Below are 13248 nucleotides of genomic sequence, written 5' to 3'. Positions count from 1 at the left end.
GAAAGCCACGTTTGACACCGATCTGAAAATGTCTTTCATATATATGCAAAAACTGCGCATGGCCTGTATACAGGTCTGAAGTCGCAGGTCTGGGAATCAAGATCTTACTAGTTTGGCTGCGGTTTTAAGTCTGGGTGGTCCTCAGGCAACTGCGGGTATAAGTTGTTTGCTTTAGTTTTAATCTGTGCATGGCCTTTTATATCATAAATAGTGTCTCTTGATAAACTCTGCTTCACGTGACACTGTCCTAATAGCGCTGAGCTCACTCTGATTTCATCTGGGCTGAATTTCTTCCGTTTCCTCTATAAACATTACTAGCCTGAGAATAAATGTAGGAAAACAACGGTATTGTCTATAAGCAGAACTTCTCACAGGTCCTGCCCGTTTTCCTCCCACCATAATGCCGGTCGCCGTCGTATAGGTAACATATTCGGCGTAAAACACCAATAAAATAATTAAATAAAATGCATAGAAGCAAAACACTGATCGCCTATAGATGTACAATGCACAAAATAGGCTTATGCACAATTCACACGAAAGGCCTCAATACACGGAAAAGGCAAGCTATGCACATACTCAGAACATAACCCAGATCTACAAGCAATAGCACGGGCAGGTCCGTGTGCTATACGCATATGCTGTCTCAGAAGTGTTGAAATACCTCGTGGCTAAAAAGACTAACCAACACAGCCGGGGAGGGTCTCTAAATGACAATAAGCATTCTGGTGATGTTATGTTAGGATGATCTGTTACACGATGGCATGGGTTGAAAAACTATGTTAAATAGCCTGGCAAAGGAATACACCAGAGAACAAATCCATGTCGTGACCACCAGGCCGCAGTGATAACATAGGACAAGGGTCATTTGTACACCTGTAGTCAGGTGAACTCGGTACTGGCCGGCTGCCATGGTGGAGATAATTCGTTTATGATGTTAGCATTAGCGTCCGTTATTGTAATCACGGAAAATCTGTCAGTGTGCCATGCGGAGTCAGGGTAGATGGGGGACAGTGAGGCAATTACATTTCTGGCCACGCACCCGTGGCAGTAGCCTGCGGGTCATGCGATCTGCATGATAGAGCTAGCCACTGGACACTGCCGTAAAGGGAACAGGAGTACGGGGAAAGCTGGATACAGCGTGGGGGTAGGCTGATTGTTAGCGGGGGGTTGCCGCCGGATACCTCACCTGTATACAGCATGGACTTGTGAGACCCTGTGCAGCATGTTAATTGTACCATATAAACTCCGCTGTTCAGATTCCATCATGAGCATATCGCTAATACATCATAAATCACTGGGAGCGATTTAACAAACTGCTGGACACATGGCAGATAATATTATACATGCCCAGCTGGTATCTCGTCCAGGAAGGTCAATAAAAGCAATAAAGTCTCAATACTGTGGATTTCGGTGGTCACTCATGCCATAGCGTGATCCTTGATCAGGCATTCTCCGTCCAGAGCCGCAGGTGCCCCGACGGTCATTCGGTCAGGACGCTATCTCATAATCTGTTAGCCACAAACTCTCAGCGAAGAGCCGTCAGTTAAGATAACCTACTCCATAGTTACTCCCTAGCCTTCTACATGTGGCTTCCTAGTCTATCACAATATCTGGACTGACAGTAACATGGGTTCTTACCATAATAATTATCGAAAAATTTAAATAAGGAATATCATCCATCTATAAATATATCGCATACAGACTATAACTCAGTTCAACGTATGTGCCATTCACACAGATGTACGACAGACAACTTAACAAGAGACAAACAGGCCACGTTATCCTGAGAATGTCATCAGATCTAGAGGACACTTATTATCCTCCAAACTCCGACCACGTGAGTTGGTGGACTGGTGTAGTGATATGTGAAAGCTGTACATGAGCCAGTGGTGCGCCAATGGTTCGCATGTGGTGAGCTAATGCGGTGGTCACCGACAGCCGTTATACTGGTTTGCAACATACAATCAATAAATCAAATTTTCACCTGTATAAAACCCGATTAACCTGAAAATATAACACAAAGAGGTAATTATAGCGGCGATTCTATAGTATGATGTCCGAGAAAAATGGATAGGGACAGAAAGAAGTGTACAGATTTAAGGGGATACCACAAACACCAATGATGTACGGTACGTCCAGCCCTATGTTAGGTTGTGTTGAACAGAAATGATTATTCTTGCATTAAAAATATCTCAAAACTGTTTTTCTTTAATTTTTTCCTAAGCCAACATGATTAAAAATCGCCTGGAAGCAGCTAACATTAAGCTTGTGTCTTGTGTTACTTGAACGCCCCACACACCCACCCACGCGTGTTCCAGGACAAAGTGAATACTGTTTTTGCCTTCACTTTTTTTTATCAAAGTTTCATATCCCTCCTTGCATGCTTTGGTAAGCGCTGCAGATCTCTGTACTATTGAAGTTTCCATGCGGATCAAACTGAGCGATTGGTCATCAAAGCGGAGGTCAATGAATGGCGGTTAGACAGTTGTGTTAAAACAACCACAGCTTTACTCCAATCGAAGAGTCATGTTTTATTCAGCGGCATGGAAAATATATGTGGAATATATAATTAACATCAAAGCAAAGCGGCATATTGTATTGCAACTGCGAGGACAATATATGTGGACTACACGATTAACATCAAAGCAAAGAGGCATATTGTATTGCAGCTGCGAGGACAATATATGTGGACTACACGATTAACATCAAAGCAAAGAGGCATATTGTACTGCAGGTACGAGGACAATATATGTGGACTACACGTTTAACATCAAAGCAAAGAGGCATATTGTATTGCAGCTGCGAGGACAATATATGTGGACTACACGATTAACATCAAAGCAAAGAGGCATATTGTATTGCAGCTACGAGGACAATATATATGGACTGCACGGTTAACATCAAAGCAAAGAGGTATGCGGAGTACACGATTAACATTATATCCCCATACACTACCCTGGCGACTCAAGTACTTGGTGAAATATGTATTGATATATATTTATAGTTAACTACCGGATACAAGCAACAGAACAAAACAGGTGGAAAGGAATTAGAATGATGTTAGCTTTTTAAAACTTTAATATCCTTGTACAATTTAAATTTTGTTCATTTGAAAGCATTCAGCATCAGCGGATTATTGGAAACCAAATACAGATAAATTTTATTTATGTTTTTAAAGAAACACCTGACATGGCTGAAATCCAGCATTATGAATATGATCATCTATACAGAATTCAAGCATTTAGCTGCATTCCTTTTTAAAATCTCAAAAACCACAAAAACCACAAAAACATATAATCTATATAATTAAATAAAGGTAGTTTTGGATAAAGACTTCAGTGATAGTGACGTTTACAAATTTGTTATCACTTCACTTTAAGCATGTCGCATCACTTAGTTTAAACATGTTCTCGCCAGGAAACGGCTGCAACAATACCGAAGTGGCATCAAGCAAAAAGTTATTCCTTAATTCAATAATTTATTTCAGGCAGTAGAGAAAATTATAGCCTTCTCAGGAGTAGGATATTGCAACATACAAGAGCTGTTAAAATGGCAAAACTATCTGTGTTGAACTGCATGACTTCGGTGATACAATATGAAATATCCGGTACCAATTTATCAGGCCTTTTAGCTCTGTTCAGTATCACTGTAGCGTGATGGTTACATTGATCCTTTCTGAGAGAAACATTTGATCAAAGTGAGGTTCAATGAATGACGACCAAAGAGCAGGTAGGACAGGTTGTGTTAAGCCATCACGTTTTATCCAAAGCGAAACAAACACGGTACTTCTACAGATCTATACTAAATTCCATGTTCCATAGGTGACTGTAATTTTAGCTCCATATGGGTCGATGTAACTTTTTAGTTTGATTGATCAATTTTACAATGATCGTATAATCGGCTAATAAAGAACAGCTCATTTAGTATCCAAGGCCGGTTGAATTCAAGCTTTCACTATGGAGCAAGTGGGGAAGGGGCGCGGCTGCTAAATACCCACACCTCCTGTCTTCCAAGGGCCCTCACAGGGTCTGTCTGCTAAGGGACTGCTCTTGACTCCCAGTCAGCGAGTCCCAGGTTCAAATCCAGCTCTGGTAGATTCAGACAGGCTTACATTGAGGAGGTTTTACCTGCAGGTACCGTTGAACGGACAAAAGCACTGGCGACAAAAGTCCCGCGGACACAAACACGCGGCGGACAAAAGGCCCTCGATCAGTGTTAAGAGTATATGGTGAATAACAAAACCTTGATAGCCTCTTTGAGAAAAATTTAAACTTTCTACCCTGAAGCGAATATTCAGATTTTAATATATGTTTGCAATAGAGCCCCTTCCTATTCGTTCAAACAGCCTATAATCTAACAGTTTCTTGACGAAATCATTTTATTGCTTGGCTCGAAATCGGAAAGAGCTGTTTATGCTGCTGATATAGACAATGATTGATTCCAAATACTTGTTAGCAGGGATTGTTTTATCCTGAGAAAACAAAAGGAATAAAAACGTGCCTTTTATATGCTTCTTTACTACTATATATCAGTCTAGCGAGATAATTTTGGCGATATAGGCCTATATGTCCACGGGTATACATAAAATCATGAATTAAAAAACAAAAACGATAAAGTCGAAACCATTTTTTTTCTGTCTGTGGCAACAATTCCGCTGTTATCAAATGGATATTTTAACTGCTGAGTTTCACCTGTTATCAATATGTCAGCTTTTGCAATATCCAAATTTTATAATTCCGAATAATTGCATTAGATCATATACATGCATGTTTTTACTTATAAAGAGAAATTACACCAGAAACTTACAAAAAATAAAATTTTGACCGTTTATTCTTTTTCGTATTCGACAATAATATTTTTCTTGTAAACTAATATAAGATTTGGTCCAAATTTCTAAATAATCTATATTTTCAAATACATCTGTTACAGGGAAACAACGAAAACTGCACACAGTGCCTGTAAACCGACTCAAAAAGCATACGTTATGTCATGCGCGAGGTGATACTGTGAATCACAGTAACCTATAAACCAGTCCTGCCATGTGGCAAAATTTTCAACAAATCAGATTGAGTATACTGGCAGATGCTTCAAAGAGCAAACTTGTGTTTGCTTGAAGAAAGCTGTTGAACCCTAGTGCCCGATGAGGATACGTTTTCATGCCAAGTTTTTTATATGGCAAACGAAGTTACATTATATGTAATTCTCGTCAACAAATATTTAACATCATGTTTTTAAGACTGTCGGACATGTGTTATTGGTTACAAAAGTAGCGGGTTGGTGGCGCATGTGAATAAGGTCATTCCAGTCACCTAACTAGTTTTGTGGTACACCTGTCTGCTCTATGAATATTTCCCTACCCTTCGTGAACCTAATGTGTAACTCACTCTAACATGCACATGAGTTTGCTAAAATTGTGTGTTTTCTCAACACGTTTTTCCCGATGTTGAAACAACAACCTATGGTATCCCACTAAGTGAGAATCTTAGGTTCAGCTGCGCGATATTGTTTCCGGCGACTAGCTGCACGGGTTTTTGCCTGCCGCCCACTGCGTGATATTGTTTCCGGCGACTAGCTGCACGGGTTTTCGCCTGCCGCCTACTACGTGATATTGTTTCCGGCGACTAGCTGCACGCGTTTTCGCCTGCCGCCCACTGCGTGATATTTTTTCCGGCGACTAGCTCCACGGGTTTTTGCCTGCCGCCCACTGCGTGATATTGTTTTCCGGTGACTAGCTGCACGCGTTTTCGCCTGCCGCCCACTGCGTGATATTGTTTCCGGCGACTAGCTGGGACGGGTTTTCGCCTGCCGCCCCACTGCGTGATATTGTTTCCGGCGACTAGGTGCACGGAATCATACCTAATTTTACTAAAATGCCTAAATCAAAGAGACACAAGAGGAATGATATATCGTCTCAGTAGCCTGGACAACTCACCGGTGCCACACCTCTCTCACTCAAACACCAGTTAAGATGACAAACCCGATGATGTTCAGCTCGGGGTAATTAAGGTTAAACTGGACAAACTCGTTACAAATGAGCAGTTTCTTGGCCAGTTGGAACTGCTCTAAATTCACTGCTCTAACAGAGCAAATGGAATCGCGGATATTCTCTCTTGAAAAGATAACGAAGTTCTTAGATATGACATGAAATGACATATGACGTGAGATGAGCTTACAACACGAAAAAACACAAAAAAAAAATGTTCGATTGTCAAGTATTCGTGTTTCTGTTTAGTGTGACAACAGAGGTAAAACGATCAACGAATGCGCGGAACGAGTGGTTGATAAGCTTACTACAAAACTGGGCACGTGTATCACATATAAAGACATGGATACAGCTCACCGTCTGCGGCCCCCGCACCCCCCCCCCCCCCCCTTCCACATGCTGACCTATAATCTAAACGTTGAGGTAACATTGTCAAATTTATGACGAGGAAGCATAAAATTGACGCCATAAGGAGGCGAAAAACCCTCAGGACTGCCGAAATCGTATTAAAGAAGATCTGAACCCTTGAAATCAAACATTATTGAAATCTACATCAGGCAACCCACTTCTTCAGGTCCAGCAACGGTAAACTTTTTGGCTAAAAACTATGCTGAGCACGTGCGGCAAATTAAATCTTCTGGCTGTACTGACGAATTGATCCATACTCCTGCCCGAGATGAGCACTCCAACACAGTTTCCAGAAAAGCTGTTATTACAGACGACTGTACGCCACAAGTATAACAGACTCCCCCTGTTTGAGCCTCACTCAACCTGTGTATTCCTGACCAGTTCCTGGATTGCTAATGTACCGTGATACATGATAGTTCTAATTATGCCTATTTATTCAGCATGTCATTCGGTGTTAAGTATAATGAGTTCTTTTATACTCTGATCACTAGTCAACTAGGCAAGTAAATTTATGACTTCGTTTCTAATGTATTCCACAATGCTTTTTGTCTGTAGTTCTGTCGACTAGTCACATGCCTGAGTAATCCATATGTATTAGCTCCAAATGTTACATTCAGTATTTACTTGTAACATTCTGTTACTTCTACCTGCCTCCCAGGTGTCTTTCTCACATGCCTGCCTCCCAGGTGTCTCTCTCACATGCCTGCCTCCCAGGTGTCCTTTCTCACATGCCCTGCCCTCCCAGGTGTCTTTGTCACATGCCTGCCTCCCAGGTGTCTCTCTCACATTAACGTTATGAGATGACTGACTAATTTCTAATCTTCTAATTTAAGAGGTGTTTGTTTCTGAGAAGTAAAGATTTCACTTTATTTAAGGTTGTGTTATGCAATATCCTGTTATCATCTTCCTGACGTCATACATGTAGTCTGTTGCCCATTGTTATGCCCTTACGGCTGATCAATTCCTGACTCAAGATCCATTCTCGAATGGTTTTACCTTCCCTCCCTTCCACGGCACTGATTATAACATCACAATACGAGCAAGGAACATCCCTCTATCTATAGTAACGTGTCATTACAAACGATAGACAGAATGTGCTTTAATCCTGTTAAACCTTAACGAAACTAATCAATACAAAACTCCAACAGACGACAATGAATATGAAATCGATCACTGGGCCAGCACAACTAGCCCGCAATCCAATAATCTTGTAGAATCTACCTTTAGCCAATCCATAGCTTCTCTAGACAAGTCCCAAAATGAACAATGTGCTACTTTTTACTTAAAAGTCCGAAGTCTCAAAAAGAATTACGATATTATAGCTACATATGTAAATAATCTAAATTGCAATTTCTCTGTGCTCGGGTTTACCTAGAGCTGGTTGAATCCTGATATATTTATTTATTTATTTATTTGATTGGTGTTTTACGCCGCGCTCAAGAATATTTCACTTATACGACGGCGGACAACATTATGATGGGAGGAAGTCGGGCACAGCCCGGGGGAAACCCACGACCATCCGCAGGCTGCTGGCAGACCTTCCCACTTACGACCAGAGAGGAAGCCAGCATGAGCTGAACTTAAACTCACAGCGACCGCATTGGTGAGAGGCTCCTGGGTCATTACGCCGCGCTAGCGCGCTAACCGACTGAGCCACGGAGGCCCCCCTGAATCCTGATATAGAAGAGTGCTTACATATCCATGGGTTTACACCATTTACCATAGAAAAAGTGGGTGTAGTAATTCTGTATATTTGTATATTTCCTGCAACGAAGAGGATAGGCCATACGAATCCCTTTTCGTTGATACTGGATTGACGAACAAAAATAAAGACCTCGTAGGAATAATAAAGGTTTAAGTCTTCGACGAGCACTTACAAACTGTGCTTGGTGACATTTCCCAAAATAAAAAATGCACTTTACTTGATGACTTTGACACTGACCATTACAAAACAGACAAGCATACATACACCGCATGTTCCCTTGATGTCATGCAACGTAATTACTTCATACCACAAATAACTAAGCCAACCTGTGTTATTTCAACCTCGGCGTCCTTGATCGATATTATTTTCACTAACTTTCTAGGGCTTTTGTTCTGGATTCTGTGAACCTGACAAAGGGCTACGGTTTACTCTGGATACGCACATGTACGCTCCCTATACTCTGATCGTAATCGCGTAAGCAAAACGTTCCAGAGTATAACAATTCGCTAAACCAAGATCAATACCACTCAGTACAAGATCCAAACGTATTTCTAAAACATTCCTTATTAATTTCGAAAAATGACTCACCAAGGATTTATTATGTAAGAAACAATGAAACCACGACTAATTTCGATGATAGGTCTGAGAAAAATCATGACTTGAAATGGTATGTAGGCGTGTCATTGAATAACATTTAACGTATTTGAATTCTAGTACATTTTGGATGAAGGGAAGCTGTGAAAACCGCGACATCGTTGGATATATGTGTGGGTGGGTGAGGCTGGGGGAGTTGGGTGTGGCGTGTGAGTGTTGCGCCAGGGTGGGGAGTGTGTCTTGTACTTACCCACTACCCAGGCAAGAATCATCCACTCCTCGAACTCCCACGTCATGAAGCGTACCAGGGTGTTACCGGGGATATTCTCATCCTCTTTGAACAGCCGCTTGGCTTCTGCTGTGTGGGGTTGGTATCTCCAGTTTGACCGAGCTGGCCGCCGATAAGGTAAATGTCCACGATATTATAAAGCTTATAAACGCCACATAACTGTAAGTCTGAGCCATAAACTTTATCATTGGACTTCTCATAAATACCATGAACTGAAAATCAGAAAGAAAATAAAAAAATGTTGGTGTAGTATCCTTTCATTCGTGCAGTTAAAACTAACGGGCATCGGGTCCAAGCTGGATTGGTGATTGTACTTATGTATTATATGGGTTCTTCGTTATCAGCTTGCCCACAAAATATCATCGCAAGGGCAAAAAGTGAACATTTTCAGCCCTGGATAATTGGTGATCAACTTGTGCTCCGCGCTCGTTCAATCATCACCTCTCTCAGGCTGACAATTCTTGATACCGGTATTCCATCCCATAGCATGCACTATCTTAGTTCCGTATGGTTGTCACTACATGTACTATCACAGCTTCGTCTTGTTCCGTAAATAACGGACAGACACTTTTCAACGGTCTCAGTACTGATCCACTGGACACAGTACGGGAAGTACAGAAATTCTTCCTTGTAAGTTTATGGAACAATACAGGGCTCATAGTATACGTAATCTATACTGTGTCAGGTTTGTAATGGTTTGTGTACATGTGTACTCGTGTTTATGCTCAACATCAGTGTGGGAGAGGCAGCGCGTGTTTAACATGTATCCTCTCTTCCCTTCATTTTTACTCGGCAGAGATACTTAACACAAGCAATAATGTCATCTGCCACATAAATATGACCCTTTTAAATGGTCATGGGAATGCTTCATGGTGTATATCACAAATAATTACAGCTCTTCGTGGAATCAAACTTAGCTATTCTTATTGCAGATAGTTATATACTGGATGAAAGACTCACATTAATGGCTAATAATGAGCAGCCTGCAACTTTACAAACGAACTCATGTAGATCCATGTCAACATTAAACTTCACAACATTTGCATGCTACAGAAAATAAAATTATCAAATTTTAAATAAATTATATCTGTTTCTCTGAGACATCAAAGTGTCAAAGTTTATGGCCTGATTGTGTAGACTTAATGTGGTCGCACTCTAAAAACTAATATGTGACATTTACGTTTTCGGAATACCTTTAAGGTTAGATTTGCACAAATGTTACAGCAACATAATTATTTTGTCATAAATAACACAAAACCGCGTTATACAAAATAAAAGTATTGTGTTGGAATAACATTGAACATAACATAACGTCTGTCGATTACAACATAATAATTTGCAGCAACGACATTATCCATTCATAGCGGATTAGTTTTTACAGTGTACCTAGACAAACATGACATAGACTTGTAAAATAAGTGAACTGTCCTGAGAACCAAAAAAAAATTGAAAATCAAGAGATTGTGAAAGTCGCCATCTTACCTTTGCCTTTGGTAGAAATATGTACAACAATGCCATGAAAGGGTAAAAAAGCAGGAAACAAATGAAGTATAATAATTTTTTGGAAACAGGCGCTCTCTCAACGTGTCGGATGTGTTCATACCACATGTTAGACAGGGTCATCTGACAGCTCGGGTGAGCCACGAACTAGAAACAGACAGCAAGAAAACAAAATTCACACATCAATAAGATCAAAATGGATAAGTTCTAAAACAATGTAAAGCCAACTGTGAACAAATTATAATAAAACTAAAAGAATATTTATGATTAACAAAAATAACACATGCTGAGAACAGGCAGGACGAAAAAAAACTGACACAAATTTCGAACACATACCCCTCCCTCCCCCTTCCACATTCTACCATCACCCAAACAATAGACAGACTTTCTGTTAAACTGAACACATTAATTTTTAAATGTTTTAACACAGATGTAACAGAGGACAGATGTATATATATATATATATATATATATATATATATATATATATATATATATATATATATATATATATATACGATGAACAGGTATAACGGGCAAAACTGGAACGTATGAAAGACGATTTAGTTTTAACATACACCCATCACACAAACTATATGACTTAACTACGTAGTCCATGATCGATTTCTTATCGGAAAAAGTACACAGAGACAAAACAAACAGCGGTAAAATGAGATATTTTCGAACTTTCAGTATCGGTTGTGGAGAACTACAAACATCAGTATATGGAGTGAGTGATTCTACACTGCCTGTTACATTCTTCCGCCCCATTGCATCGTGCACGGACACATTTTGTGTTATGTCATATTTTAATGTCCCATCGCCCAAAAATATTTGACATAGGGTGGTAAGGTTTACAGGTGGAATAAACCGGACTGAGCCTCTAGAAAACTATAATCTCATTCGTCAGTTTGTCAAGCCTGACAAACTTCCCGGCTGCCCAAGAGCTGGAGAGGTTGGTCACGTGCATGCCGTCTTTAATGCGAGTGACGTTGTTACTGTTCAGCCACCTATACCAGATTACGCAAAAAACACGCGCGCACCAATTATCCCTAATTTATAGAGCACACATAAAGTGCGTGATAACATAACGCAAGATCTACCCTCCACATGCCTTAGGCCAAAGTTAATATATTCAATGGATTGTGTAACTGATATCTACAACACGGCATTCAATGTCACGGCTGCTACATATCAAAATATTTACAGATATTGTCCCGCTCATCGAACACTCGCCAACTGTGACAGGCCCTCTCAATCAATGATGATAAGGCACACTGCAAAACACTATATTTACACAAACTCTCCCGTATGCCGATTTACTATTGTTATTTTTACGATATGATTTATTGTCCTTTTTCGTTCACACGGTGGTTTTAGCATCGCGCCTCACATACGGTAGTGTGGTACACGCTAGTGTATACTGACCAGGTGTATAGATTGCTCTTGGCTTCTATATAAATACCTAATCAATAGCGGTGGTTGGCTCAGCGCTGTGTCTATCCATGGAGGTGGAATAGATGTTCTTATTCCATGGTCTGTCTTAGCTGAAAAGCTTACAATACAAGCATGGGCAGCACATTAGCTGTCTCTTGTGTGAATTGCAATCGACTAGTGAAAGTCTCATAATTGTCTTTTGACTGAGTGACAAACTGTTAATAATTAATACAGCAGTGTTTTGTTTTCACAGAATCAGCCGGCCACTTGACGATCAGCGACATCACAGTCAATCGTTTATTGATACAGAGAGTGGCCGCTAAAGAGCCGAGGAATCGGACAGGCTCTGTGTTTGTTAAGGGTGTGTTCTCTCAGGTCCGCGCTGATAGTTCACAAAAGTACTCCTAGCGTACCACTTGAGCGGATCTCTCATCGCAGTTAGCCTAAACCCACTTACTGCTGGTTCATGATGGCTCCTCGCTTTAGTGAATGTACTTGTACATATATACATTACAATACCAGTTATAACTGAACATTATGAAAATCAAAACATTTTCCTCCGACACCCTGGCACCCTGATACCCTGGCACCCTGACACCCTGGCACCCTGATACCCTGGCACCTTGACATCCTGGCAAGGCCAGGAGTTCACTTTATCGTGCACTTGACCATTCTACATCTGACTTTTGTGACATTCCTTTCAGCTAGCATTCCCTTTGGTAGCAGTGTCCTGTTTACTGACAGCCCCTTATATGAAGAGTTCTACGGAGAGATGTGTTTGGGATGGATGCGTGTCTGTGTTTAAAATGGGGCAGATCTACTTTTCTCGTTGTAATGGCGACTTGCGTCATATAGCTGAATTTACCATTGTTATGTTGCAAAGCGTGACCCACACGTTACCAGATTACTCACATGCGCCCCAATATTAATGTTAGTTGCATAACTACCAATTTGTTTCATGTTTGTTCAAGTGACACCAATGCCAACTATTGAACAACTCGGACGCCAGATATCGCCATCCGGCATGCGCATTCGTTCATAATTTTGACCCGTGTATCCCACAATACAGACGATTTCGTGACTGAGCTAAAATGCTAGACTGACACCAATCAGAAAATATCAATGTGGACAAACAATGACGTAACCGGGACGCATTGTATGCAGTTATTTATGAACTTATACTTATTATGAAACTGACAATTTTTTTATGACAAAATACACTTATCACGACGTTTTGCCAGGTGTCTGGTACACACTTCCTGAAAGGTAGAATTAGCAGAAGATGCATTTTCCCTCAGAGTTCTGCTGTTTGAACAGTAGCCTACAGTTCAC

At 40.7% G+C, this 13248-nt stretch overlaps 1 protein-coding gene across 1 annotated transcript in view; it reads right to left on the bottom strand.

Moving 5' to 3' along the window:
* The window catches only part of LOC135465577 (short transient receptor potential channel 7-like), a 38457-nt gene extending 29347 nt beyond the window's left edge, over nt 1-9110 (bottom strand). The window contains exon 1 of the mRNA XM_064742835.1: nt 8941-9110. Coding sequence (XP_064598905.1) covers nt 8941-8986 — 46 coding nt within the window. The 5' untranslated portion in view covers nt 8987-9110. The remainder of the gene's footprint in view (nt 1-8940) is intronic.
* Between the last annotated feature and the right edge of the window lie 4138 nt (nt 9111-13248).

The sequence above is a fragment of the Liolophura sinensis genome, chromosome 5 (assembly GCF_032854445.1).
Source record: "Liolophura sinensis isolate JHLJ2023 chromosome 5, CUHK_Ljap_v2, whole genome shotgun sequence".
NCBI classification, from domain to species: domain Eukaryota; kingdom Metazoa; phylum Mollusca; class Polyplacophora; order Chitonida; family Chitonidae; genus Liolophura; species Liolophura sinensis.
The sequence above is the reverse complement of the archived record's forward strand: the minus strand, read 5'-3'. Positions and strand labels throughout refer to the sequence as shown.